The sequence below is a fragment of the Pongo abelii genome, chromosome 8 (genome assembly GCF_028885655.2).
Source record: "Pongo abelii isolate AG06213 chromosome 8, NHGRI_mPonAbe1-v2.0_pri, whole genome shotgun sequence".
Classification (NCBI taxonomy): domain Eukaryota; kingdom Metazoa; phylum Chordata; class Mammalia; order Primates; family Hominidae; genus Pongo; species Pongo abelii.
The window spans coordinates 55,713,083-55,740,757 of record NC_071993.2 but is presented as its reverse complement, the minus strand read 5'-3'; the positions used below and the strand labels follow the sequence as shown (position 1 = coordinate 55,740,757).

General features: G+C 48.8%; 1 protein-coding gene across 3 annotated transcripts in view; it reads left to right on the top strand.

Annotated features, from left to right (window-relative positions):
- The first annotated feature begins 234 nt into the window (after positions 1-234).
- Positions 235-27,675, top strand: part of TMEM273 (transmembrane protein 273) — a 33,694-nt gene continuing 6,253 nt past the window's right edge. Inside the window, exons 1-6 of one of the 3 annotated variants that reach the window (XM_024253805.3) lie at positions 235-339; positions 20,757-20,810; positions 21,735-21,875; positions 22,945-22,975; positions 23,380-23,536; positions 27,085-27,108. In XM_024253805.3, the coding sequence (XP_024109573.3) occupies positions 297-339; positions 20,757-20,810; positions 21,735-21,875; positions 22,945-22,975; positions 23,380-23,536; positions 27,085-27,108 (450 nt within the window). In that variant the 5' untranslated portion in view covers positions 235-296. The remainder of the gene's footprint in view (positions 340-20,756; positions 20,811-21,734; positions 21,876-22,944; positions 22,976-23,379; positions 23,537-27,084; positions 27,109-27,675) is intronic. The other 2 variants (XM_024253806.3, XM_024253811.3) reach the window with 2 other exon arrangements.

The window sequence follows — 27,675 nt, the reverse complement described above, 5'->3', positions numbered from 1 at the left end:
CACACTCTGTGGGGAGGATTATAGGACAGAACACTGGGTATAATACCCCAGCATGTACAATGGGTCTAATCACAGCCAGCTTCTGGTGGAGTCCAGGATGACAGGGGCTTCCTTCAGCCCTGTCTTCAGAGAGGCTGAGAGGAACTGAACAGCCTCCTGGCTGTGACCATGGTTTCCTTCCCCATCAGTCACGTGGGGCTTGTCCTGTCCCCAGAGCCTTGGGTCACATGGCTCATTGTGCCTGCGCTGCCAGGAGCCAGGAGCCAGGAGCCAGGAGCCAAGAGCAGAGCGCCAGCATGAACTCGGGGGTCAGCATGCTGAGGATCCTCTTCCTCCTGGGTAAGTGGGGACTGCGGGGGTCTCTGGCCCGGGGGAGCCTCAGTGGGCAGGAAACTGGGGGAGCCTTAGCCCACTGGGGCTTGATCCCTAAAACATAACTCTGTCCCTTTACACAGATGACGTTTCTCACTTTGATCTGGTAGTGAGCAATGATCTTGTTTGTCTCATTCCAGCTGCAACTTACAAATGCTTCTGGGCTGAAGGAGAATAGGAAGGGTCATGGCAGAAGGAGCTTCGGGCTTGGGATCTAGAAACATCTGGGTGTAAACTGTGGCTCCATTGCTGATAAACTAGAATAAGCTTCTGAAACTCTCTAACTTTCTGAACCAATGAGATGGGAGATAATTATGTTTACTTTTTGGGATTTCAAGAGAGTTAAGTTAAATTTAATTAAGTCAAATCAAAATACTGACATAGAATGAGAACACGCAGGCATGTAGATGCTGCTATACAGTTAATGTTGAATCAGAATTCTCATGCAGTGAAGCAGACTCTTTGCTACTCAGAGGTATCTTTGTTTTTAAAAATTATCTTTAATGCATTCATTGAAAGAAGGAAGAAAGGAGAGAGGCAAAGACTAAAACAAAGTAGGGCCAAATGGAGGGAGAGAAATATAAAGTCAGAGAAGTAGACAGAGAGGAAGAAACTCAAAGAGAGAGAGAGAGAGACAGAGAGACAGAGACAGAGACATAGAGAGATGGTTAGAAATATGCATAGATGGAGACAGAGATGGAGAGAGACAAGTGCCTTTACAAAGTTCCCTCTGATATCAACTGTTGTTTCCTAAAAAGGCAGCATATGTCCCTCATATATACAAAGACGTTCCTTCCCAGAACTTGCACTGGACCAAGACTAACGGGAAGCAGTCTGTCTCCAGATTAAATCTTGTGTCTCAAGACCAATAGGTTGTATCCTGAATGCGGGCAAAGTTAGTGCTGTGGGCAGGTTTCCATCTAAAGTCTGCACTAAGCAGGGGATAGCAAAGACTTTGGCCTTGGGAGTTAGCATGTCAGACAGCCAGCCAGCCACATCATCCATTAGTTTACACATGGAAACAGGCCCTTGGCAGTGACTGTGAAGGGATGGCAGGCACCAGCAAGCAGCAATTAAGGGTGCACGGTGGTTAGATGCAGTGTGCCTGCCCAGAGATGTGGTGGAAGGTAAGAGAAGTTGTAACCCTTATTTCTGCTTTTGACTTATCTAGATAAACAAACTAGTCTGTCCTGGTACAAAAAAAGGAAGTTAAATTTAAGAAATCCAGTGAAAAGTGTGCAAATTATATAAACAGGCAATTCATTGAAGAATTACAGACAATAAAACCTTAAAATGTCCAGTCTCACAAATAATAAAACAGCTAACACTACCTCGCATTTTTTAGTGTGTCGATGTGCTGGATGCTCTGCTGAAGATGTTACATGAGCCCATTAGGTCCTCACAGCAACTCTGTGCAATAGGTGCCACAATTACCTGCATGTTATAGATAAGGTTTTAATCACTGGGCCAAGACATCACAGCTTGTTTGTACTTTCATATACTATTGGTAGAGGTACACAGTGGTTAGGAGCGGGTATCCAGTATGAGACTCCCTAAATGTTCATCCCTGTTCTGTTGTTTACCAGCCTGGAAAACTTGGACAAAGAATTAATCCTCTCTGTGCTCAGTTTTCTCATCTGTAAGTTGGGGACACCTCATAGGACTATTGGGAAAATGAAATCTGTTACCACATTTAAAGCACTTAGCATGGGATGTGATACTTGGTGAGCACTCACTATTGGATATGAGGGGACTCATTTATTCACTCTTTCCAGAGGGCAATTTGGCAAAATCTGGGTGTCAATGTAAGCAAAATGTAAGATGTTCATAACCCTTCACCCAGAAATTCCACCTCCAGGAATATAACCTGATGAAATAATAGGGTAAAAGCCTCCCAAAATATTTCACAGGGTATTATTCAACACTGCTGAAACCATAGTGGAAACCAGAAACAAGTGACTATCAGTAGGAATTTGACTAAGTTAATTATGCTTTAGTATTTCCAACAATATCCAATATATTTAGTTGAAAGACATGCCTTTCTATGAGCTGACACGGATGAAACAGAAGTGATGAAGTGATAGTTACAGGTTAGAGTTCTGTAGTAATATTTTGCATGTGTTTAGTCATCGTCTTCTTCTTCTCCTTCTTCTTCTTCTTCTTCTTCTTCTTCTTCTTCTTCTTCTTCTTCTTCTTCTTCTTCTTCTTCTTCTTCTTCATCCTCTTCCTCCTCCTCCTTCTCCTCCTCCTCCTCCTCCTCCTTCTCCTCCTCCTCCTCCTGCTTCTCCTCCTCCTCGTTCTTCTTCTTGAGATGGAATTTCACTCTTGTTGCCCAGGCTGGAGTGCAATGGTGCGATCTCGGCTCACCGCAACCGCCACCTCCCGGGTTCAAGCAATTCTCCTGCCTCAGCCTCCCGAGTAGCTGGGATTACAGGCATATGCCTCCGCGCCTGCTAATTTTGTATTTTTAGTAGAGATGCGGCTTCTCCATGTTGGCCAAGCTGGTCTTGAACTCCTGACCTCAGGTGTTCCACCCACCTCAGCCTCCAAAAGTGCTGGGATTACAGGTGTGAGCCACCGCGCCCGGCTATCCTTTACTCTTCTTAGGAAAAAGAATTATACAGCATCTTAGTTTCTCTGTACTGGCATTTTTCATAATGATTGTATATGTTGTTAATTCCAGTAAGTAAATGTTTGTGAACAAAAAGCAAACATGACAGCCTGTTGAAAGCAAATGAAAGAAACGTTGGGCTTCCCCTTTACTGACTGGAGAAAGGGGCCTAGAGCACTATTTAGTGCAATCTACTGGCAGATGGGGGTCTGTGAGGGTGGGTGACCAGGCCAGTCACCCAGGATGTATGAGAACTGTGCCTCAGGAGCCTTGGGGGGCATGGGGGCACTCTCTGTCCAGTCCCTCTGTGACATCCAGGATCCCAAGTATGACTGGGGGACCCTGGGATGAGAAGCCAGGCCAGTCTTTCCCACACACAGAGTAGGTAGAAAGTTTTTAAAGTAACAGTATTTGAATATTCTTTAAATATTTTCAAACACTGAGATTAATGGAACAGACATTTATGGAGCCAACACTCTGAAATACCAAATGTTAAATTTTTTTCTAGATATATATTTAAAGGTAGGTAGCTAAATCAATGTATCCATCAGAGAAACAGAACATAAGAGGTGGAGTTTGGCTCTCTTCCTCCTCTTGTTTTCCTCCCTCCCCAGAGGGAGAGGCACCCCAGGGTTGGCTGTGCTTCCTTCCTGGGTTACTTTGCAGCTGTTAAAAACTGCAGGAATCCGCCATAGCATAGTGAACATGTTGCATTATCTACCCATTCTGATAATATGGGTCAAATGCATTCATTCCAACTACTCTACAAGTTTCCGCAGAAACACTGTCATTTATCTGATTATTTATCCATTCCCATACTGTCAGAATTTAGGTTGTCTCTAACTTGCAGCCTGATGGCTGATGCTTCGATGAGCCCTCTCGCCCCACCTCCTGGAACCCACCTGCAGCTGTTTTTCTAGCAGACACCCCTGGCAGGGGAAATGTCGTGTCAATTCTCCTTTTATTGGATATTGCCAAATTGCTCTCCGCCGGGGGTTGTGGCCATATCTGTTCCTTACATACTCAGTAACACTTGATACTGCCCAACTTCTCAATTCTCGACAATTAGAGAGGTATAAAATTTTATCTCAAAGTTTTTATTTTAGTTTGTGTGTTCCTAATTACTACTAAGAATAACTACTTTCTCTACATTATCAGACAGCCCATTCTCCTTTTCTGTAGATTTCTGATTTTATATACCTTTCTCCTAAGTTGTATTTGATTATTGGTCTTTTATGTAGTATTCTGGATATTTATTATTTGTATGTTTCATGTGTTGCAAATATCTTCTCTCAGTATGTTGCTTATCTTTTATCTGTGTGGCATCCTTTGTCGTGCGAAGTCTTTCAACGTGATGTAATCACATTTATTGGTCTTTTCCTTTTTGTGTGCTTGGTTTTTCTGTGTTAAGAAACATTTTAAAAAGTTTTTTTACTTTAAAGTGGTTGCATTTTTTATGATTAGGTCTTTAATTTATTTGGAATTTATTTTTATTTATGGCCTAAAGAAAAGATCTAATTTTAATGTTTTCTGTGTGGGACATCAGTTGTTGCAATATCACCTGTGTAATAATCTTTCCTTTCTTTGCTTTGCAATGATTCTATATTGCAAACATATTCTATGTCTATTTCGTACCCATTTAATATGTCTGAACCATTAATGGGCTTCATCTTCTGTGCCACTTGTTGCATCTGTCTCTCTTTGAATCATGCCACAATGTTTTATTTGCTATAGTTGACTAATCTTGATAGCTTGCAGGTGAAATATCTACTGCTTGTCACTGTTGTTGCTAGAATCATTTTGGCCCTTAATTCACTTCCTCTTACTTGTAACGCTCCTTCCTCGAAAGTGTGATAAAATTTCACTTCCTGAGAGCCGACCATGGGCCAGGGTTGCTCTCAGCACTCCCACGTGGACCCTGTTCATTTCTAAGCCCCAAGGCATGTAGTCATGCCCATTTTTCCAGACAAGGAAACTGAGGCACAGAGAGATTAAAGTAGCAAGTGAGTGGCCCAGTTGGGATTCAAACTGAGGCATTTTGATGCCGCAAATCTGAATTTTTAGCTCTAATGCCAGACTGCTTCTTAGTCAAGAATAGAAAGGACATTGAAACAACTGAAGTGACTTTTTAACTGTTTAAAAATTTTTTTTATTTCAAAATAATTCAAACTTTCAAGAAAAGTACAAGAATAAAAATAGTACAAAGAACACTTATATGACTGCCTATTTTAAATAATTTATCTTATTTGCTTGATAATACATTGCCTCTTTCTCTTTCTCTCCACACACACATACACACACATATACACACACACACGATTTGTTTCCTGAAACAATTGAGGTAAATTTTGTATACCATGGAGTTTCTTTTAACCCTTAAATACATCAGTGTTTATTTCTTAAGAATATATATACCACAGTAAAATCATCAAGTTTAGGAAATTTAATGTTGACAAAATACTTTTATATAATCTATTTATCATATTCTAATATTTTCAATGGATCCAATAATGTCCCCTATAGCCTTGGTTTTGCCTCCAGGCCAGGACCCAATCTAGGACAGGACCCAATCTAGGACAGGTATGGTGGGGGTGACTGACTGTGTCACATTAGCCTTCCTTAATCTGGTACAGCCCCTGAGCCTTTGTCTTTCATGATAAAGATATTTTTGAAGCACATAGCTTTCAAACCCCACTTTTTTTCCCCACAGAACATTCCTCATCTTGGGGTTTGCCTGATAGCCCCTGGTGATTTGATTCAGCATATCCATTCCCTTCCAGAAGACTGCATGGCCAACACTGTCCTTCTCAGGTGTCCACCCTTAGAGGCACGGGATGCCTGAGGAAGGCTGATGTATTTTTGCCATCCTGATAAAAAAAAACCTTAAAACTAGGTTTTGGATTATGATTGTCACAATTCTAAATAAATTGCTACTTAAATATCAACCAATCAATATTTTTAAATTTAGCTAAAATATTGATCTAAGACTAGCTATTGAAAATATCTGGTGAAATTTCTAGGCATTTTATTAGAGGTCTGCTTCTTCCTTTTAAAAAAGCTGTCATATAAAATATTTCTGTGGACTCTAATTCCATCCAAAATGTCAGCCATCTATCTCAGTTTTAATTCTGTTGGCAAGCATCTGCTGAAATCTATGTATTATTATAATCATGATAATAAGAGAAATACAATATCACTTTAATTACATTCCAGGGCCTAAAACATTCTTCACTGAAGGAGCCAGAGTTATTGAAGCGAGCAGAGTCTTTTTTTTTCTCCCTTAATTTATAATGAAAAGATGGCAGAGGCCCGGGTAAAGAGAATTAAATTCGTTTTTATCTTACAAGTCAAAGTCATCACTTTATTCCTAGGGTCTGAGTCCCTGAGATCTTTGTAAAAATTATTCCTGACAGCTTTTCCCCTGTTTCAAGTTCCTGCCAAGACAATGGTTCAGAATCGTGTGGTGTGTGAATTTTAGTGAGGAAGAATCCTTGGTGTATTCGTTTTATTTTGCTGCATAACGAATCTCTACAAACGTAACAAAAAACGAATACACCAGGGTCTCCTGCAAGTCAGCAGAAGGTCAAGGAAGAGGCTGAAACCTCAGGTAGGCAAGAGATATTTCCTGATAGGGCAAGAATTCCCCTAATGACTTCTGCCCATTTTTCTAAATGAATTGCTTGCTTTTTTCTTTTACTGTTGAATTTTAAGAGTTCTTTATATACTCTAGATATGAGTCCTTTGTCAAATATGTGGCCTGCAAATATTTTCTTAGACTGTAGTTTGTCTTTTCATTCTCTTAACAGGGTCTTTTACAGAACAAAAATGTTTAATTTTAATTGCCTAACTTATTAATCTTTTTTTTTCGTGGATTGTGCTTTTGATAGCATGTCTGAGAAGTTTGCACCAAACCCTAAGATCTCGTTTTCCCCCTAAAATTTACATAGTTTTATGTTTTATATTGAAATCTATGATCCATTTTGAGCTCTTTTTTGTATAAAGTATGAATTTAATCAAGGTAATTTTTTAACCTATGGATATCTAATTGGTCCAGCACTGTTGCTTGAAAAAAATGATCCTTCCTCTATTGAACATATTTTGCCCCTTTGTCAAAAATCAGTTGGTCATACTTGGGTGGGACTAATTTGGGGTTCTCTTTTCTTTTCTACTGATATGTCTGTCCTTCTGCCAATCCCACACAGTCTTGATTTCTGTAAATATATTAAGTCTCAAGGGAGTAGAGTGATTCCTTCTACTTTATTCTTCCTTTTCAAAAAAGATTTTTTTGCAATTCTCTTTCCTTTATCTTTCCATGTAAATTTTAAAATAATCTTTTGTACATCTACAAAAACAGTCTTGCTGGGCTTTTGATGGGAATTACATTAAAACTATAGATCAATCTGGGGAGATTTGACATCTTTATCATGTTATATTTTTCCATGAACTCGGTACGTGTCTCCATTTATTAAGTTCCTTCTGGATTTTTTTTCTTCAATGTTGTGCTATTAGACTTACACCTGCATAATTTTTGAGTGATCATAAGTTTTGTTGTATTTAAAGCATTTCTTTCTGTGTATAATTGTGAGCATATGGAGACATCATTGATTTGCATAGGTTAATCTTATTGTATTCTACCACCACATACTCTAAAGAGAATTATTTTTCAGATCTCTTGAGATTTTCTATGTTGACTGTCATGTTCTCTGCAAATAGGGTTAGTCTTATTTTTTCCTTCCTGAATAGTATGCTTTTATTTCCTCTCCTTGTCTTACTAGCCTGACAAGAACGTTAGTACTAGGTTGAGCAGGTGTGGTGACGGCAGATATTCTTGCTTTGTTCCTGATCTTAGTAGAAAAGTATTTTGTTTCTCACCATGAAGTTTGATTTTAGCTGTAGGTGATTTTGCAGATATTCTTCATGAAGTTGAGGAAGTTTTCACAATTGTTCATGGAAGCAGTTTTATGGCTACTTTGACATCTCTGTCAGATGACTCTAACTCTGTGTCATCTAGGTGATGGCACCTGTTTATTTTTTTTTTCATTCAAATAGTTTGTCCTGGTTCTTGCTATGACAAATAATTTTCCACTGAAACCTGAACATTTTGGATTTGATGTTATGAAACTCTGAATCTTATTGAAATCTTCAATTTTAACAGGCCTCCTCAGATATCATTCTGTCGAGAGAAAAAGGGCATTTCCTCATAATTGCTAGAGGGGTGGAGCTTGACGTCCTCTCTGGCCGCCACTGACACCTGGTGGGAGAAGGGCTCTGTGTTACTGTGGGGTGGGGTGCAGGCTAGGTTCTAGGCCATCACTCTAGAACCTGCTCAATAATTAGCACTTGTTTGAGTCAATTATTGCCCGAAGTGGAACATCAGCCTCGGGCTCGTGTGGGCTTCCCCTTTGGCCCTCGCAGATAGCACCCTGCTGGGAGTGCCCAGGCTCATCACTGCTCTTCATATGTCTCTTGCTGACACTGTGGGGTGGGGGTAGCTTCGTGGCGGCTGGGCAGTGGAGGACGTCCTGACTCTTTCCTAGCAGGAAGGGTGAGAGGCACCTTGTCACTGCCAGGAGAAGGTGGAAGAGCAGGATCCCACAGGGTCTCCACTGACACCCCTGGGGGCGGGGACTTTTTCATTCGTTGGGCATGACGCCCTCTCTTCCCCATGTGACCCTCTGACACCACCCTCATTGGGGAGTGGGAGCTCCTTATAACTGACCAGTGAGAGTGGAAGCCCAGGTCTCCACTCGGCCTCTGTTGATGAGGGTGGGGCTTGGGGTGAGGGCACAGTTTTTTCTGTGCTGTTTGACCATTGTGGAGTGGTTATCACCTAAAAGTCTTGTCTTTCTAGGCTGCACCTTTCCTAGTCTTTGGCTCGTGGGAGCTGGCTTTTCTTGGGGCTTGTGTCTGTGCCCATTGGCATTACAGGGTTGCCAGCTTCTCCGGTTCCCATCTGGGACATCTGAGGCAAAAAGAAAACCCAGAAATTCACTGCCCTGTTGTTATTCCTGGGTTCTGAAGGTCCCTAGACAGTCTGCCTTCTTCTCTCCATTTTTGGGGGTCTTTTTGTATTTGTTTTTTAATATAATATTTAGGGATTTTAGCTATGCTTAGTGAGAGGAATAGGGAAAAGTAAACCTATTTCATCTTTCCAGAAAGGTAAGTTTGAAAAGAATTCTGGAGGATGGGTGATTTGGAGTAATGCTCTTTGGGGAGGGGCCCTGGGCTGGCAAACCTCCCTCAGACACACAGTCCTGATTCTAGAGGCCCCTGAAGGGGGTCTTCCCCATGGGGTGAAAGAAGGAGTGGGAATGTAGGCAGCATGCCTGCTGAGGAGTCTCTGATCCTCAATCTGATGAGGGCCACAGCTGGGCAGCTGTAAAGCCGAGCCCTGCAGGCCAACACACACTCAGCAGATGTTTTCACTAGCTCCCAAATTAAACCATTTCCACTTCCTCTTTAAAGTCACTATAAGCATTGTTGTCACACCTAGACCCTCATTTATCCACCACAATTGCTTGAAATGCTCCCTTTATTAAATTTGATTCCATGAAATAACTGGATAATGGTTCTTAGTGAGACGGACTGGGCTCACTCTCCCCTGCTTGTCTGAGTGAAGCAGATGGTCAGTTGGGGAACTCCTGCCTGGACCCCAGCTGCAGCCAAGTCCTGTTCACACCTTTGCAAACTCTCTGGCCATGTTATCAAGAAATCACTCTTCAGGGCAAGAGGTGAAGGACCTGGAGCTGGACCCACAGGCTGTCTCAGAGGACTGGGACACACGGACACCGAGAGCTTTCTCTTTGATTAAGCAAATATTGATTTTCACCAAGGTCTACTGGCACATGAAGATAAGTAAGTCAGGCTCCAACCTGAGGAGCTGACAGTCTACAGGGTACAGTTGCAATGCAGTGTGTTAAATACTGAGATGAAGGACTCACAGAAGAAAAAGGAGAAGCTCTTGAACCAAACTAGAGTATCCAGGAAGGCTTCCTGGAGGAGGAGTCTTATTGAATGCTAATTGCTTACATCTCTGCCTAGGTGAAATCCTTCAGCAGCTTCCCATTGCTGCCAGCACATACTAAAGTGTTTACTGTGTCACTGGCCTCCTAGCCCTGTCACGAGCCATCCCCTGTTGTTCCTGCTCCTTGGTCTCAGGAAACATCCATCAGGTTACTGTCCAGCCTCCTCACATGTCATGTTTTGCATGGGATGATGCTGTTCCCTTCCAGGGCCATAGAGACACTCCCACTCCCCTCTGTACTGTCACCACTGTCAGGGGAGAGATCTGGTCTTGCTGGGCCATTGCTCTAGAACCTGCTCAGTAATTAGCACTTGTTTGAGTCAATTATTGCCTGAAGTGGAACGTCAGCCTCGGGAGCTAATCTGCAAGAATGGGACAGGTGGCGTGGCATCCTAAGAAGAGAGGACAGTCTCTGCTGAGGCCCCGGGCAAGGGCAGCACGGACTACAGGGGTTGTGCAAGAGGGGAGAATGAGAGGTGACATGGGCCAGCAGAAGAGGAGGGCTTGATGAGCCCTGGGAGGACATTGGGCCTCGTCCTGCAGGATTTTAAACAGCCTTACAGGAAGAGTGCCCGGCTGCCGTGCCCCAGATGGGTTGGAGGCAGGGAGACTTACTAGGAGAAGGCAAATGGATAGTCCAGGAGAGGGGAGGCTGGCTGGATTTGTCCCAGGCCGTGCCAGCAGGGTCATGTTGGCTTCTGAGGCCCCAGGGCACCCATCTCTCACAGCCACTTCCCTGAGGCAAGCAGTGTGTGGCCTGAGGTCAAGGTGTGTGGCTGAGTAAACTGGTGTCCATCTCAGCTCCTGGCCAGCCCATGCTTAGCCCCACTGGCAGACAGTGTTGGACAGGCCAGGCCAGGGCTGTGTGGCAAGGAGGTCTGAGCAGACCCAGGCAGGGCTCCCTGAACTAACCCTAGAGTCCTAAAGAAAAGAGACCCTCCCAAACTGCAGATGAGCCCTGATTGTTGAGCCGCATGTGACACATTAAGATACTTTGGTCAATTTGTAATGACTGTTCACCCTCCATGCTGCTGTGAGACTCTTCCTCAGAGCCAGTGACTCAGGCTCAGGCGTGGAGCCTGAAGAGGTCACGTCACTTCCTGGGGCTTTCCCATGAAAAGAGGCCACTGTCCCCAAGAGAGGCCCTTGTCCTGACACTGGCTCTAGGACCCCACATACACACATATATGCAAATGCAAAGACTTTTTTTCTTTTTTATCTTGTCAGGAAATGTTTTGAGAGTTCAGGAACTGGGTCAGCCCTCAGGCAAAGAGAGAGGGACTTGTGTGTGCAATGGCTTAGTGCAGCTGAAAGTGAGGACCCGAGTCGGGGAAACCACAGCCTGTGGCTGCCCTGGGAACTAGAAAGGGAGGGAGGAAATGCTTTTATTTCAATTTCCAAAAGGCCAGATTTCCAGACAACTGCACTTGCTCCCTCCACCTAGTGGTTTCCTTTGGGGACTGAGCATTGCCCAGAACTCTAGGAGAAAAGCCAGGGCTTGGGTAAGGGAACTCGCTGGTGAGTCTGATGGCTCAGGCTCCATCCTTGGTCCTGGAGGGTCTGTGGTTCAAGGTGGCCCAGGCCAGGCCTGGCTTCTTTCTGCTCTACCCATCTGACCCTGCCTCCCCTGGGGGCAGGCAGCAGGTCTGCACCTCCCCCTCTGGAAGGGACCCCTGAAGAGTGGACTGCAGGGCCCTGGGGTCAGGGGGACTTCGGCTGAACCATGCATGGGGCTTGATCTATAACTTAAATATTTAGACATGTGGCATGCTCTAGCCTCTGCAAATGTCAGGAATTGCCTTAAAAAGCTAACTAGAGTGGAGATGCCTAGCACGGATGCTAGTGCCTCGCAGGATTTACGAATGATCTGTCCTGGTAAGTGGAGGCCGATGGGTTTACTAAGGGGCTCCGGTGTAGGCTGTATGCTGTTTCCTCTGCAGCATCATGGCCCCTTTCCCATGGTCCAGGACAGCTGACATCCCACAGCCCCGCTCCCTGGATGTGCACTCCCCTCGGTCAGGTCCCTCGGGACTCCAGAGCAATGCTTCCCAGAGGCTGAAGAGCACAGTATGAATATTGCATGAATAATAATAACCCCACCACTTAGCGGTTATGCAACACTTTCCTCTTCCACAATACTTTACCATCATTAATTAGTTATTCTGCACGGCTTCCAGCCTCCCCTGCTGTCTCTGCAAGGCATGCCCTGAGAATTGCTCCTGCAAACAGGCCTGTTCTGGTCTGAAGCACCAACATCAAGTGGCCAGGCCCCTCTTCACTGGGATTGTACAGGCTATGGGAGGCCTTGGTTTGGCCATTTCTCGAAACAGCAGAGACTTGTGCCCTTGCTGGGGAGCGCCACCTCTTTTCTGACCTGAGCACCTTCCCAGAGCGCCTCCCGGTGTGCTTGGCTCCCCATTTCACTCATGGCCCCTAGGAAAGTGGCAGACACCCGTCTCAGGTGGTGGCGTGTTTGCTTGTGGAAGGGCAGCTGCTGCCTGCACCTCACTCTGTGCACACACTCCTTCCGGGGACTTGTCCAGCCATGCTCTGTGTGCAATGGGGCCACTGAGCTGGGAGCCATGTTATGTCTGGTCCAAGGCCACAGGCTGAGCAATGGGTGGCAGAATGGGGACTCAGATCTCTTGGTTTCAAATACCCTTCCCTCCCACCCACCGTGGGGGTCATGGTGAGGTTTCAGATCCCCAAAGAGAGGCTCAAAGGTGGGGCAAGTCCTTTCCCCATTGAGTAGGGTTGGCTGGGTGTCTGGCTGTGGGGCCTCTGATCTGGCCCTCCCTGGATACCACTGTCCACCCAACCACGACGGCCTCAGGCTCCTCCTTGTTCCAGAACCCCCGTCTTCCTCAAGGCTTCAGCAGCCCCTTCCCAGGTGTGGCTCAGTGCTCACGTGTGTCACCACCCCTGGTCAGAATGGACCTGGGACACCCAGGGGGGTGCCCTGCCCCCTTGGAGGAGTTCCTAGCCCTGGTTCAGGCCCAGGCCAGCTTCCCGCCTCCACCCCTCCATTAGCCTGAAAAGGTATTGATCAGTTTGGCTTCTGTGAGCTGAGTGTTTTAATCCCACTGTGTGAATCTTTAAGAATTAATTAGCAAAGAGTGCTCAAGAAAAACAAAGTGGGCACCAGTTTTGATACCTCCTGGTCACCCACTGTTATTCCTTCCCTCTTAATTATGATGCTATTTCTGGAAGCTAGAGGCAAGCTCCCTGGTGCATTTCAGCCTGGGGTGGCCTCTGCATGGCCCTCCGTGGCCTCCTGCTTCTAGTTCCTGCCCAGGGTGGCGTGCGGCGAGGGGAAAAGGCACAGAGGCATTGTAGCAGGCAAGATATGAGTGGCCAAGCACTCCCATCTTTGAGAGTGGAGTGGCCACAGGACTCTCCCCTCTGCTTGTCTGAAAACCTTATCTGTCCACAGTGCCGGCCACATCTTATGCCAGTATCCCCAGCTGCTCTGACCCTGCTCAGCTTCCTTCTTTAGCTCTCAAGCCCTCTGTACCTTCTTGAATCGCCTGGCCTTTGCTTGTACCTTGTCCTCTGCCTGGTCACATTCCCTGTCTGGGCACGTTCCATTCCAGTCCCTGATACCACCTCACCGAGACTTTATTAGCTCCAACTGGTCCTTTTGTTTTTAATTTAAATAATGATCTCTCCGGGGAAGTTTCTATGACACCCCCAGGCTGGGTTAGCTGCCCACCTTGGGCCACCTGGCTGGCTAATCACTGTACTTTCACGCATTAGCAGGGACCACCGTGTGTGGAATTCCTTAATCACTGACTGTCTTCCAGAAGCCTTAGCATCAGGGTCCCAGGGGTCCTGAGCTGGAGTTGCCAAGCAAGTGGTCTGCTCTGACACCACACGTGTTGCCTTTCCGTGGATGGGGGGCGGTCCATGGAAATCAAGGAGTTGTCTAAAAGCTCCCAGAGTCCCCATCACACCACCCCCCACCACTGCTTTGCACACCTTTTTCCTGTGTGTCCCTTTTTGTACAGCGTTGCCAGGTAGGTTTGGGTTCTGCCCTAGCCTAGTTCCTTGCACAGAAAGCAAGGACCACAAACAGGCATGGGAGGGGTCAGCAGACATCCTGTTTAGAGTCATGCTCTGATAAGACTGGAAGGTGATTGAGGAAGAGAAATCTCAGGTGGTTCCGGGGTTTGAGATGGGGACTCTGAGGTTTCTGCAAGTCATGGTCTAGAAGGGTCTAGACTCCGGCAAGAGCTAAGTGATGCTGGAAGTAGGAGGACTGTGTAGCCAAGGCCCATGCACCTATGCCCCTGCATTCTGATTGGGAGAGGGCTGAACAGGTGCTATTGCACTTGGGGTAGGTGCGCTTCATTTCCACTTTCAAACAGCCCTGTGGAGTGCCTGAGAAGCAGACCCATTTGTGAGCCCTGAGGCAGGGGCAGGGCCCGCCAGCACCCATATCACCCAAGCCAGCTAAATTTCAAAAGTATAACTTGTGTTTCACTCTGACCCCAGGGTCCACTAACATTGCAGGGAGCCACAGGATAAATGGGCAGAAAGGCAGGAGTTGTCTCTGGTGAGTCTTTTATATGTCAGCGTCCTGCATCCCCATTTTCAGATGAAAAAAGGGAAGCCCGGAATCAATCTGCTGTGTGAAGCATAGCTGGGCTGTCTTCCTTGACTCTACACATCCGATTTCTTTTCTGAGCCTCTTGGCTCAGAAGAGTGTGTGCCAGCCGGGCCTCCAAGGCTCACAGTGGGCTGGAAGATGGAGCCACCACAGTGTACGTGGTCTCAGAGCCACAGGGGAAATGCTATTGCCCCCGTTGTCTCTCTGTGGCTGAACTGTACTTGGATCCTGAGCTCCGTACCACTCAGTCCTTACACTAGATCTTATCTCTTCAAGCCATTTCTGGCTTAACACTCAGTTCAGACTTCTCCCATCTGCCTTTCTCGGCAGCCCCCAGGAGAAGAGTCCAGCCTCCGAGGGCTCTCATGCATCATCTTGCTCTTGGGAGAAACAGCTTCCTCTGGGTTGTTTGTGGCCTTCATGCCATAGAGCAAGCCACAGACTGGGGCCAACAGTGCGAGGGAGAGGTGTGACACATGGAAGGGATGATCCTGGACCGACCAGAGCAAGGGGGACTTTCAGAGGAGTGGCTTTGAAGGATAAATAAGCGCTTTCCACAAGGACAAGGAAAAAGCTTTGCGGCAAAGAGAGCAGCGACCTGTGCAGAGGCCAGGAGCCATGCGTGTTGCATGGCTCGCAAGTCCCAGTCCAGCTTGTGTGGGGCTGTGTGGCCTAGCTCCTCCTTCACAGCCAGCCTTCTCTGCTCCCATCTCCCAGTCTCCAGTGATGCCCTCTTAGGACCCACTACCGAAGTCATTAGGATTCCTTTGATTGCAGATGAGAGTTACTGAGCTCAGATAAGAGTAAGAAAAAGAAGCTATTTCCTTACCCAGGTGACTCAAAAGTCCAGGGAGAAGTGCTTCGGGCACAGCTGGATTCAGAGGCTTCAAAGCCTCTTTAGGACTTTGTCTGGGCTCAACCTTCTTCAGCAGGGACTTCAGTCTGCAGTCTCCCTGCAGTGGGCAAACTCAGGCCTCCCTTGGCCCCATAACTCTCAGCTCCGGAAGACATTCCTGCTTCTCAGTTTCCCCTGAGGCTCTGCGTTGGGTGTCACTGGTCTGAATTGGATCTTCTGCCCCACCTGTTGACCAATCACAGTTGACAGGAAGAAGAAATGTGCTAATTTGTCAGGCAGGGTTCACATATTCCCCAGGAGCCAGCCCTGTGGGAGTCACGTGGAGTGCCTCCTGGTGTGCTTGGCTCCCCACTTTGCCCATCACCCCTAGAAACTGGCAGATGCCCATCTCCGGTGGTGGTGTGCTTGCTTGTAGAAGGGCAGCTGCCACTTGTACCTCACTCTGCGCACACACTCCCTCTGGGGACTTTCCCAGCCATGCTCTGTGTGCAATGGGGCCATTGAGCTGGGAGCTGTGTTGTGTCTGGTCCAAGGCCACTGGTTGAGCAATGGGTGACAGAATGGGGACTCAGATCTCCTGGTTCCAAATATCCTTCCCTCCTACCCATCATGAGGTCATAGTGAAGTCTCAGATCCCCATAGAGAGGCTCGAAGGTGGAACAAGCCCTTTCCCCAGTGAGTAGGGTTGGCTGGGGGTCTGGCTGTGGGTCCTCTTGTTGCTCAGAGGAAAACTGAGGTGCTAGTCAGGAGAGGAAGGCAGGCCGTGCACCAGTGTCCACCCTGCACCCTGTTCCCATTTCCTCCAGCTTGTGAGACTGAGGCTTGGAGAAGGCACTGAGCTTTGCCTGTGACACTCTGATCTTTTCTTCAGTGTAAGACTTGTCTCCCTGATCACTCTATGAGCTCCTTCATGGGGGACTTGGGTCTCTGGTTGCTCTTTGATTTCTCCTAGGCACTGGGGCCCCCTGGAACACCCTGTAGGCTCTTTATTTACATGTGTGAGCCCTGTTAGGAGAATAAGGAAGCCTGTCCTAGACATTTGAAGCCACTTCCTCTAGCTGAGAATGTTGGAATTCATCAGTTCTAAAGTTAGGAGCCATTCTGCAACATTTAAGTCCCAAGATGACTATGGCCGGGCATCATTGACAAACACTTAGGGCAGCCTCTCCCTATTTTTAGTTCAAATACTTACAGAACAACATCTGAGTGCATGCACGCCTACTGGCCCACAACTGGGAATCCCACAGCCTGATTCTGCCCAAATAAGGGTGGCAAAGAGTGCCAGTCCCCCATCAAGGGTGGACCCAACAGGTGGACAGCTCAGAGAGGCCTGGATGCCAGGGATGGGCTCTCAGCAAGTCAGATTCCAAGTGAGATGGGGCAAAGCTAGGCCGTGCCTTCAGTTCTCTCCAAAATAGCTCATCTCAACTTGTGTAGAGCAGCCCTGCCATCTTCCTCCCCAGGAACTGGGGCGGATGCCCTTGCATGTTTCTGGGGGACCATAAGACAGAGGGACATCCACTCTTGCAGAGGGATCCTTGCTGTTGGGAGAGCCACTTACAGAGTAATCTGTGTGCTGCAGGCCTGAGGTGGGAATGGCAGCTGTGAGGGGGCTGGAGCCCACTATTTTGTCAAGGAGGCACAGAGTACCAGGTCCAAATGGGGCATCAGGGAGAAAGCAGAAACTCTAGAATCTAGAGCCCATCGAGTGCCCTTGAGCAAATTAGGAAAAGCTCCTATGGTCAGAGGCTGATCTGACCACACATGGAAGCTACACGGGTGGAGGCTGTGGAAAGCCCCCGCATCTCAGCAAGCCCTCTGGAGGTAGCCCTCTGCCCTCTGCTCTCTGCTCTAGGCAGCAGCAAGGGCTGTGTTCTGGCTCTCTGACCCTGCCCAGTGTGAACAGTTCAAGGGAGGCAGTCAGCCAGACTTGTACAGTCGGTGGTAGCAGTCAGATGGGGTGAAGCCAGATTTGGCCAGAACTGTGCCTACTATGGCCTCAGCAAATCTACAGGTTAGAAGGGTGCCTGCTTCACACAGCCTCACCTCAGCCCCCTAGGACTCTCCTGTGGGTGCCAAGCTCCCTCCTCCTTCTTGCATGAGATCTCGGAGAATTCCCACAGAGAAAATGCAGTGCAGCTCCTGCTGGTCCTCGTGGGCTTCCTCCTGGGGTCTCCCACAGATCTAAATGCAGCCAAGGCACTCCAGAGACCTCTGGCTGTGATGTCCAAGCAGGCCTGCTAGGGCCAGCCATCCTCCAGCTACTTTGCAGAGTCAGAGGACATCAGCCAGTGCTGGAGGCTTGCAGGGGGTCTACGGCCCAGGGGGCCCTCGCCAGCTCATGACCCTAGCAGGATGCAGGGGCAGGGCCGGCCAGGCTGCTGTGCTGAGCATGGACCCTCACCCAAGGGCTCATGAGTGCGTGGAGTCACAGCTCCAAGCACAGGAGGGCTGCGTGAAGGGATTTCCCTCCCTGAGGAGGGGAAAGGCTGCCGCCGAGTGGCTGTGGGGCTGGCTCGCAGGAAGGGCTGGGCCCTTGGCTGTTTGAGTGCACAGCTGGGTTATCTGCCCACATTGGTCTCCCTGCAAGTGACTCAAGGTGGTGGTGGAGTTGGGTTGGCGGTGGGAATTCACTCAGTCCCAAAGTTAGACCGCCAAAAATAGAGCCTCTTTGGGCCCAGGGATTAGGGGAAGCCTCACAGCTTGGAGGGGACACAGGATGGGACATAGAGGATGGTGGCTAAGGGACTGGCCTCTTTTTGGGGCTGAGCTGAGCCTCAGCCAGGGGTCCCAGCCACAGAGAGAGGCAGAAGGAGCCGAGAGTTCAGGGCAACACATTTGGGGGGTGAAGTCAATGAGAAAGGACGCAGGACAGCCTGGTGAGAATGGAGACCGTGATGCTGCTGGAGAAACCAAGGCCAGGGCTGGGGCCTTTTGACGTTAGGGCTTTCTCCTCTTCCTTTCTCTTCCCTCCCAATGATGGTCTGAGTGACTCAAGCACAGCCTGAGTGTGTCTCTTGAGTGTCTCTGTGTGTACCTCTGTCTTTCTCACCCTTTCTAACCTGAGTCTCCTTCCTTCCTCTCTGCTCGGATTTCATCTCAGGCTAGCATGAAGTTTCCATGCCAATGCTGCAGGTGAGAGAAATGCCCACCAAGGGAGGACCGGAGGGGGAACGAAGCAACATGCTAGTGTGGCAGGGGGAGGGCGTGGGGTGAGGCTGGGGCTCAGGGATCTGGCCCCACCCACCGAGGCCCTGCCCTCCCCTGTCCTCCTGCCTTCTGCCCAGTAAAGGCAGAGAGAGATCAGAGGTGTTAGGAAAGGGTCCCGTCCCAGGAAAGGGTGAGGATGTAGCACACACAGCTCTGAGTTGGGAGCATCAGTCTGGAAATTTGCTCCCACCCACAGCCTTCCATTGAATATAAGCCTTTGCCCCATATCCGGAATGACGTTCAACCTAGCTGGAGCAGCAGGATTGATTTAAAAAAAAAACAATAAGACAATGGAATGAAGCTGATTGGGGCTTCAGAGAACAGACAAAATCAGGGTCATATTGTTTGCAGTGGTGTCTGTGTGTGTGAGCAAATGTGCTCATTTGGGGCTTGTGATCTGTGGGAAAGAGAGAAGATAAGTCATTGAATTTCCAAAAATATCTGTGATTAGAACAAAGCTGGGAACTTTTGCTTTAGAAAAAGCTTGGGGAATCTTTACCAGTCTAAAAAGTTAGACTGCTGGAAAAAATTCTGAACTCTAGCAGGACAATCCCTCTCTCCACCAAACACACACAGAGCAAAGCTGTCCCCTGCAGAGCTCCAACCTACCATGCCACTCTGGGCATCACTGAGTGTGGTCAGCAGACAGGGTTGGGTGGAGGATATCTTTGCTATGATGCTTCCTTCATCATACCATTTGGTCTTTCCCAGTGAAGTCACTTGCTTCCCTTTGTGAGAAACAGGAGTGGTAGCACACTCTCCTGCCTTTGCCTGGAAGTTTGAACATGAGACTCAGGCTTGGATCTCACCATTTGCCCATCCCCAGCCCAAGTCCATGCAGCCCCAGGGCTTGATGGTTTTGGTGGTGTTGTATCTGTTAGTTCACTGGATTCACATTCGCGTCTGTAGACCTTCCTGGACTCTCAGTGCAAACCTGCCACTTCCCACTTATCTTGGCTCTTGGGCACATTAGCAAGACCACAATGCCTCCCGTTCCTCATTTTGTGAATGGCAATAATAACAGTACTTATCTCACAGAGTTGTTGCTGTGAGTATTACATATATTAATGCCAGCACCGCACCCAATGTCCATCTCAGAGTAAGTGGCCAATAAATGTGCACATTTCTCTCCAAGGACCTCACCTCTGGATTGCTATTTTAGGGCGCTGTTTGTGAGCAGTGTCTCCTGTCTTAAGGTTTCAAGGCCTGGCTAGAAGAGTGAGGGACCCTTACAGCATGCTCTCTTTCCTTCTTTCTTTCCTTCCCTCCCTCCCTCCCTTCCTTCCTTCTTTCCTTCCTTCCTTCCTTCCTTCCTTCCTTCTTTCCTTCCTTCCTTCCTTCCTTCCTTCCTTCCTTCCTTCCTTCCTTCCTTCCTTCCGTCCTTCCGTTCACCAATGTCTATTAATGCCTCCTGTGGGCCAAGCACTGCATCAAATGCTGGACACTATACCATGCAGCCCAGAGTGAGACTAGCCAGAAGACATATTGATGTGTTAATATGTGAGAAGATTTTAGGACGGAGCCTGGAGCAAACTAGTGCTATATAAATGTTGTTACATATTGACATGGTCAGTTATGGCCGGCAAGCACCACGGCTATGGAGCACACTGGGATCAGCTCACCCAGGTCTGGGGAGTCAGGGAGGAAGTGGCATGGAGCCAAGACCAGGTAAAGGAGGAAGGGAAGAAGATGGGGTCAGGCAGAGGGTGTGGCCCCGAGGCAGGAGATGCCCCGGCTGTGTGGGGAACTAGAAGCACCAAAGCCCTGCTGGATTAAGGAGGGCCTTGGGAGCCACAGGGGAGCCTGTGGAGCAGGCTTGGGTCAGAGTTCAGATCTTGGAAACTGTGCTGAACAACTGACTGAACTGCATTGGGTGGAGGCGCGTTCCTGGTCTGAGTTTTGAAGGGAGCTCTGATGTCTCAGCAAGGCTCCAAGACACTCCATGGCAATTGGGAGCCTACCTCTGTGCTCCTGGGGGGTACCTGGGGTAGGCTTTCCCAGGCCTCTGAGACTGGGTGGCTGGGACCACAGCCAGCTCTGTTCTAACCAGGCTCTGGGGTTTCTTTCTTTGCAGATGTAGGAGGAGCTCAAGTGCTGGCAACAGGCAAGCCCCCTGGGGCTGAAATTGGTAGGTGGCTGCCCATGTTATTCTGTGCACAGGGTCAGGGGCAGGAAGGAAGCTCCCAAGACATGCAAGCAGAGGGCCGCAGTGCTGGAATTGGTTCCCTGCTGTCAGCATAGGAAAAGGGGCACCCTCACCTCCAGGCCCCCCAGAGTGGCTGACAGCTTTATTTCGGGGGAAAGGCCTTGCATTAAAGCTCGTCCACACAGGGGACATGATACCTCAGGGCCACATATGCGTGGCTCCAGCACCCACTGAGCCCTGTCCCACAGCCATGGGCCCTGACAGCATGCTCTGCCAGGCTCACAGCCCTCATCGGTGCCTCTCTCCACCTGCGAGCTTCCAGCCTCTCTGCCCCTTAAGGGCCTCATCTGCTGGCCAGGCTCAGTCTGCATGCCTCACCCTCTGAGAAGGCTCTGGATGCCCATGACTCCAGGCCAACCCAGCCTCTCCCGTCATGAGGTCCTTCCCTGTCCTCCCCAGCTGACTGCAGGCTCCTCAAAGGCCAGACAGACCTTATCCATTCTCCTGCAGTGTTCACCACAGAGCAGGCAATTAACACACACCCAATAGATGAGTGGATGAATTAACGAAGGGATCAGTGAGGAAGGGCTAGGAGGCTCAGGCGGCCAGAGAAATGAGCCACTCACTATCTGGGGCAGGGGTAGCCAGGTGAGCTTCAGGGAGCCTTGAAAGGTGGGAACAGTTTCTACAGCTGAAGGAACCAGGGATGGTGCTTCTGAAGGAGGGGATGGGGTACAGGCAGAGGCTAGGAGCAAAGGGACTCATGGGAGAGTGGAAGGTGAGGCTGGCCTCAGCCCGTGGGAGGTGGCGTGTTAAAGGCCACATGTATGCTTTGGACCTCATCTGGAATGCAGATGGAGCTGCAGGTGACTGAAACCCGGTGTTCAATTCCTCCCTGCGTTTCAGATTTCAAGTACGCCCTCATCGGGACTGCTGTGGGTGTTGCCATATCTGCTGGCTTCCTGGCCCTGAAGATCTGCATGATTAGGAGGCACTTATTTGAAGAAGACTCTTCCGACCTGAAAAGCACGCCTGGGGGCCTCAGTGGTGAGGGATATGGTGCTCGGGCCTGGCTCTGCCCCACCCAGCAAGGCACCGAGGGCCACTCCGTGGTGCTGGCTACAGCAAGAACGAACCCACAAGCGCAGAGCCCAACAGGCTGTAAAGGAAGGCAGTGACCTCTCCGTGTTTCTGTCTCTCTATCTCTTTGCCTCTGTTTCTCTTTCTTCTGTCTCGATCTCTCTCTGTCTCTCTATTTGTGCTCCTTTTTCTGTCTCTCTTTCCATCTCTCTGTCTTTCTGTGTCTCTTTCCCTCTGTACTTTTCCTTTCAGTTGCTCTTGGCAGTCCTGAGAATCACATTTCCTGGAGAAAGGTGGGAGAGGAACTAAAATTGGCTTCACACAGAAATTTCTGTTCTCTCATCCAAATGATGAAACCAAATAAACCCAGTCCCAGTAGGCAGCGAGGTTGGTCCTAAGTGTGGGTGGATGGTGGGAGGTTCTGTTGACACTGCCTGTGTGGGTCAAGATGCATTTTTTTTTTCATAAATTGGGAAACTCCTTCTCAAAGCAGTACTGAGTAGCCCCTCAGATAGAAACTGAGCTGGCTGACGTGCACCATGGCACAGCCCTCCGCCTCCTTGGCACCCAAAATGCAGTACTGATTTGCATCCCTTCTCTCAGGGTATCACCCCCAGACTCATCCTCTGTTGTATTAGACGGCTCAGTGCAATGACGGTGCAGTTTTCCATGGGATGCTTCTGGGGAGAACAGAGCCTCACCGTCTTTCTGGAAGATGTGATTATGATCTGTGAAGATGAGCAGAAGGGGCTGGTCTGGGCCAGGAAGGAGGAGGCTTCCCAGATACTGGCGTGTGCATCGCCCGAGGGGCTCAATAGGCCATGGGAGTTTGCTTATCCTGGAGTTTGCTTATCCTTGTGTATCCCCACAAATAAGGGGAGGAAACAGCCTCTTCATCACATAGCAGCCAGGCCCCGGATCTCTCGAGGGCATCCGTGAATGAGAGGACCCAGGAGAGGGAGGTGAAAGCTCTAGGGAACGCTCTGCACCTCTTGTCACAGGACCCCCTTCCTAATGCCCGGCTTTCTCTGTTTAGACACCATCCTGCTAAAGAAGAGAGCCCCAAGGTAAGGTCATTGCCCACACAGTCAGGGAGGGGTATCGTGTACTCTCCTGTCTTGGCCATGCCACTCCCTTGCCTGTCATCCCCAGCCTTCTCTGTGCTCTGGCATGCTTTCTAGGTGACTAGAATGCACCTCGTGGCCCCCTCCTTACACTCTCTTCTCCTCTGGACCAGTGGGCAGGTGTCACAAGAGTGAGGGCTACAGGCTACAGCCGTCAAAGGGACTAGGGTTTGCCTCTGCACAGCCTGGATTAGATCCTGTTCCACCCCCGCTCAGACCCCTTCAGTGCATACCCCTGACATTCAGAATGAGGCCTCCAGCCCCTGTCACTTGGGAGGTCACACGTGGTTAGTCCCAGGTTTCTGGGCTTCTCTGCTGGCATCAAGTTACCCTGCTCTTCTGCGCAGAGCCTGTGTCCTCAGGGACGGTCCTGCCTTGGGACCTTTGCACTTGCTGTTTTCTGTCATTGGAATGCTCTTTGCCAGAAAGCTGCAAGCCTTGCCCCTCTTTTCCTTCAAATCCCTGCTTCAGTGTCACCACTGCATCATAGGGGGCTTATTTAAGGTACAATCCCCTCTCGATTCCAGCCACCATTCTCTTCTCTTTGCTTGGCTTTAGTTTTCCTTATAATTCTTCGTACTAGTTGGTGCTATATGATATATTGATTTGTCTATTTTGCATGGGTTTTTTTCTAAAATGTAAGCTCCGGGCAGGTAGAGTCTTCCTTTTCACTTCCGTAGCCCAGCACTTAGCACAGTGCCAGGGACAAAGTGGATACTTGCATATGTGTTGAATGAATGAATAAATAAACGAACATGAGGCCATGGGCTAGGTGCCGGGGGTCAAGGAGAGAGAAGTAGGACAATCTCCCTCAGTCTACAGGGGAGACAGGCAGGTCCCAGGTGGTGGCTGCACAGTGGGGGTGGGGGTCCCGGGAGGGCTATGGCAGGCTAAGCGTTGCCATGTGTCTTGGGGGTGCAGAGGACTGCATAGCCACTAGGAGGTGCAGGGGAGCCTCAGGCTACGTGCGGAAGGACTAAGAGAAGCTCACGAAGGCAGAGGAACCCTAGTATATGTAGGCATCATGGGTAAAACCTGCAGCTGACAAACATGCCGTGTGGCAGAAGCAAGTGTTTCATGTGACAATGTGGAAGGAAGGGCTGGAGAGATAAGTAGTTTCTACGCATGTACAGTCAGAAGGGCTTGTGTTAAGCAAAGGAGTCTGAAATCTGTCCTGAAACTTCTGGTCACCTACAGATGGGTTCTAAGCAGGGGAGGGATAGAATATTTTTTGTTATATGGTAGCATGGAGGAGGGCCCAGCTGCAGCCAGGAAGATGCGCTGGAAGCCCGGACAGAGACTCAGGCACGGTGCAAAGCCCTGCTGGAGTAAGTCCAGGTGGAGGCAATGGAAAAAATGAAAGATGGGAACAAAGTTAAGGAGGAGCTGGCCCAGGGACCTGGGATGAGGGACTGAGACAGCCACTGGAGGAAAGAAAAGAATCTAGAACAGCTCAGAGTTTTCTCTGAGCAGGTGCCCTTTGGGAAGTTGGTGGGGGAGCAGCTTTGGGCAGTGAGCTGGGTGAGATGATATTTTTTTGAACATGGTGAGCCAAAGGTTTCTGGACACTTCCATATAGAGGAGATGTCTAGTAAGTGGCTGGCATTTAGGACAGAGGTCTGGGTTGACACAGGAATAGTGGCTTTTAGAAAGTACCCAGAGCCCAGTCTCACCCTCCGGTTCTTCCATGGGACCAGGGACTGGGTAACTTCCAAGTAGTGTCTATTGAAGGAGTGGGTGGATTAATGGCTGCATGAGGGATGAACACATGGTGCATTGTGGCTGTGGGTCATGACTCATCAGCCCTCATGGAGTCATGAACTTGGGATGAGCTGGACATGGATTTTCTTGAGAAGTTCACTTTTTTTCTCCTCCTTCAGATATTCTAGTTTTCAGCAGTGGTTTCTGATTGTGAAGCATTAAAGCACATTTCATCAACTCTGTCTCCCAGCATACCATCTCTCCTTCTGTTTCTGACTCTCACTCTCCTTCTCTCTGTCCCCTCCCATGTCATCCCCCCACCCCAAGTTTGTGTCAGTCCACTGGGTCCTGGGCTGGAGAAGACAGGATATATAACTTATCATCCAAGACAGGACTTTGTGAGAGTGAGAAGAGGCTCTGTAAAAGTTGCACCAGGATGATGGGTGTGAGCCTGGACTGTCCTAGGGAAATAGGGATGTGTGGTCAACTTAGATTGAGTGGGCCTGTGAAGTGTCCAGGCCCCGGTGGCCACACAGCACTCCTCTTGCTGGCCATGTCACATTCTCTGCACCCAGGGCATGTAACCAGCTTCAGGGGGTTTTGGAAATGTGTGGTCGAATTGGGGATATTTCAGGTTGAGGGACCAGAGATGCCATGTGTCCCATCTCTCTCTCTCTCTCTCTGTCTCTCTCTCTCTCTCTCTCACACACACACACACACACATATTCACACACACCCAGACCCACGTTGGCTGAAGTTGTCACATTCTTTTTTATAGAAGAAACACGCTGAACAGCTCCCAGTGCCCCCAAATCCACTGATGCGGGAGAGTAGAGCTCCATGCTGGCCAGCTCTTCACACCCCTCCTTTCTCCCTGCCCTAAGAGGCATTTGCCTCGGGGAAGCTCTGTGTTCTTCTAGCCCTAGGGGGCTTGGCACAATCACAGGTTCTCCTAAGTGTGCAGCTGCGGCACCTGGCCAGGAGGGTGTCCCGGTCCCCGCTGACCCAAGGACAGTACTCAGATGGCTGTGGGTTGGGCGCTGAGTCAGCCTCTCCCACCATGGAATCAGGGAGGACTGGCCATTATAAAGGTTTTCACACAGGGCTCTTGGAGGACATGAGGAGGCCGCGGATTGAGTCTGTAAGGGTGAGAAGGATTGACTTCCTAGAACCTTTGTTGCCTTTGTGGGTCCAGGTAGCATCTGTGGTGAGGAGTGCAGGAGGAGTCTGTTTTGAGTGGATGGGCTGTGTTGGCCATGGTGAAGATCCTGGCACCACGTGGCCTCAGGGGCCCTCTGCTGGGTGCTTAGGTACCCAGGCAGAGGACACAGACTGCTGTGGCCAGCTCAGCCCCTGTGGTCAGGAATATTGAAACATGTGGAGATTCTAGCACAGTGCCCTTCTCACCACGGGGAAGGCTCTAAAGTACTGGAACTCCACCCAGCACAGGGACACTACCTTGACCATTTGAATTCCTGGCACACATTGAGGGGGACTTTGAGTTAAGGCACTTTGCTTTGCAAATCGCCAGACCTTGAAGCAGACCATGCTTCAGGGACATCTTAGCCATGGACTTCACACAGAATGAAATTTCACAAAGCCTGATCCTTAATCCTGTTGTGTGTGCACATGCATATGTGTGTGTCTGTGCATGTATTGCCTGTGTATATGTGTGTGTATGTGCATGTGGTCATTCATGATGGACTCTGACACACATACGTCTGTGTGGGAAGATGCTGCTGTGAGCAATACAACACAGACCCATTTGAAAACACTGCTGAATGAGCAGTCACTGTGCTTTTTATGTTCTTATGCATGATCATCTAAGAGGAGCGTCTCTGTTATATGTGTTTTTTGGAAGTTCTGGGTTATTTTGAGCTATCAGGGCTATAGAAGGCAATTTTCATAATCCAGGAAAGATGGCTCCAATAGTTATTCAACAACGAACTTTCTGAAAGCAAAGTTCATGAAAAAACATGAAGGGATGCTAGAGGAAGCAGGTGGGTGAGGGAGGCAAGAAATAAAGGCCAGGAGAGAGGGAGGCTGGGAGGCAATGGCTGGATGAGAATTTATACCCCTGATAATTAATACATCGCCCTCACCACGTGCGGGGAGCTGTTCTTGGCAGGTATCGTAACAGAGCTCCTCTGCAAATAGAGGGACTTTCAGAGAGGAGAAGAAGGATTCGAGTTTCCAAAACTAACACTAGATGGAGTCAGGCTGAGTCATGAGGAAGTCAGACCCAAAAGAGCAAGCTAATGACAGCAAGCCACTCTCCTGCAGCAAGTTTTGCACTGTCTTTCTGTCTTCTAAGGCTTAGGCAATGAACACCCTTTTATTTTGTTTTGCAGGCAAAACCACAACTTCTCCAAAAGGTGAGTTGTAAGAGTGATCACTTGTCTTAAAAGGACAGGCAGTCTCTGCCCCATGGGGCTGCATGGGTTTTTGGCATGACCTCTCCCTCCCCTGGCCACGTGGGACGGGCAACCATGGCCATGGCCAGGAGCCCTCATGCCAGGACAGCTGTGAGACCAGGAATCAGCATCACCTTGGGACGTGGTGGTACTTGGCAAGATTTAACATGAAGCTGTGGGGCATTTGCCCAGTTAGAGCTGAGAAAATGGGATAGGTAAATTTTTTTTCATTCTCCAAGACCTATCCTATGATAGTGTCAAATCTAATAATTAGCCAATTTAGTCCATTTGGTGAAAAAAATTCCCAAACATCTCTTCATGTCATCATGCTATCAGTTTGGCTGGGTATTTGCATCTCAGTGCTGCTTTGGGGTCTCAGGACGAAGCCCGTATGTGGAGGGCCGGTCTACAGAAGGGGACAGAATCTTGGACCCCTGACTGAATGAGCCTATGGATGAAGACTCCTAGGAATGAAGGCATCTTCACCAGGGTTTTGAGAATCATCATTTCACAATCCACATTCCCCAG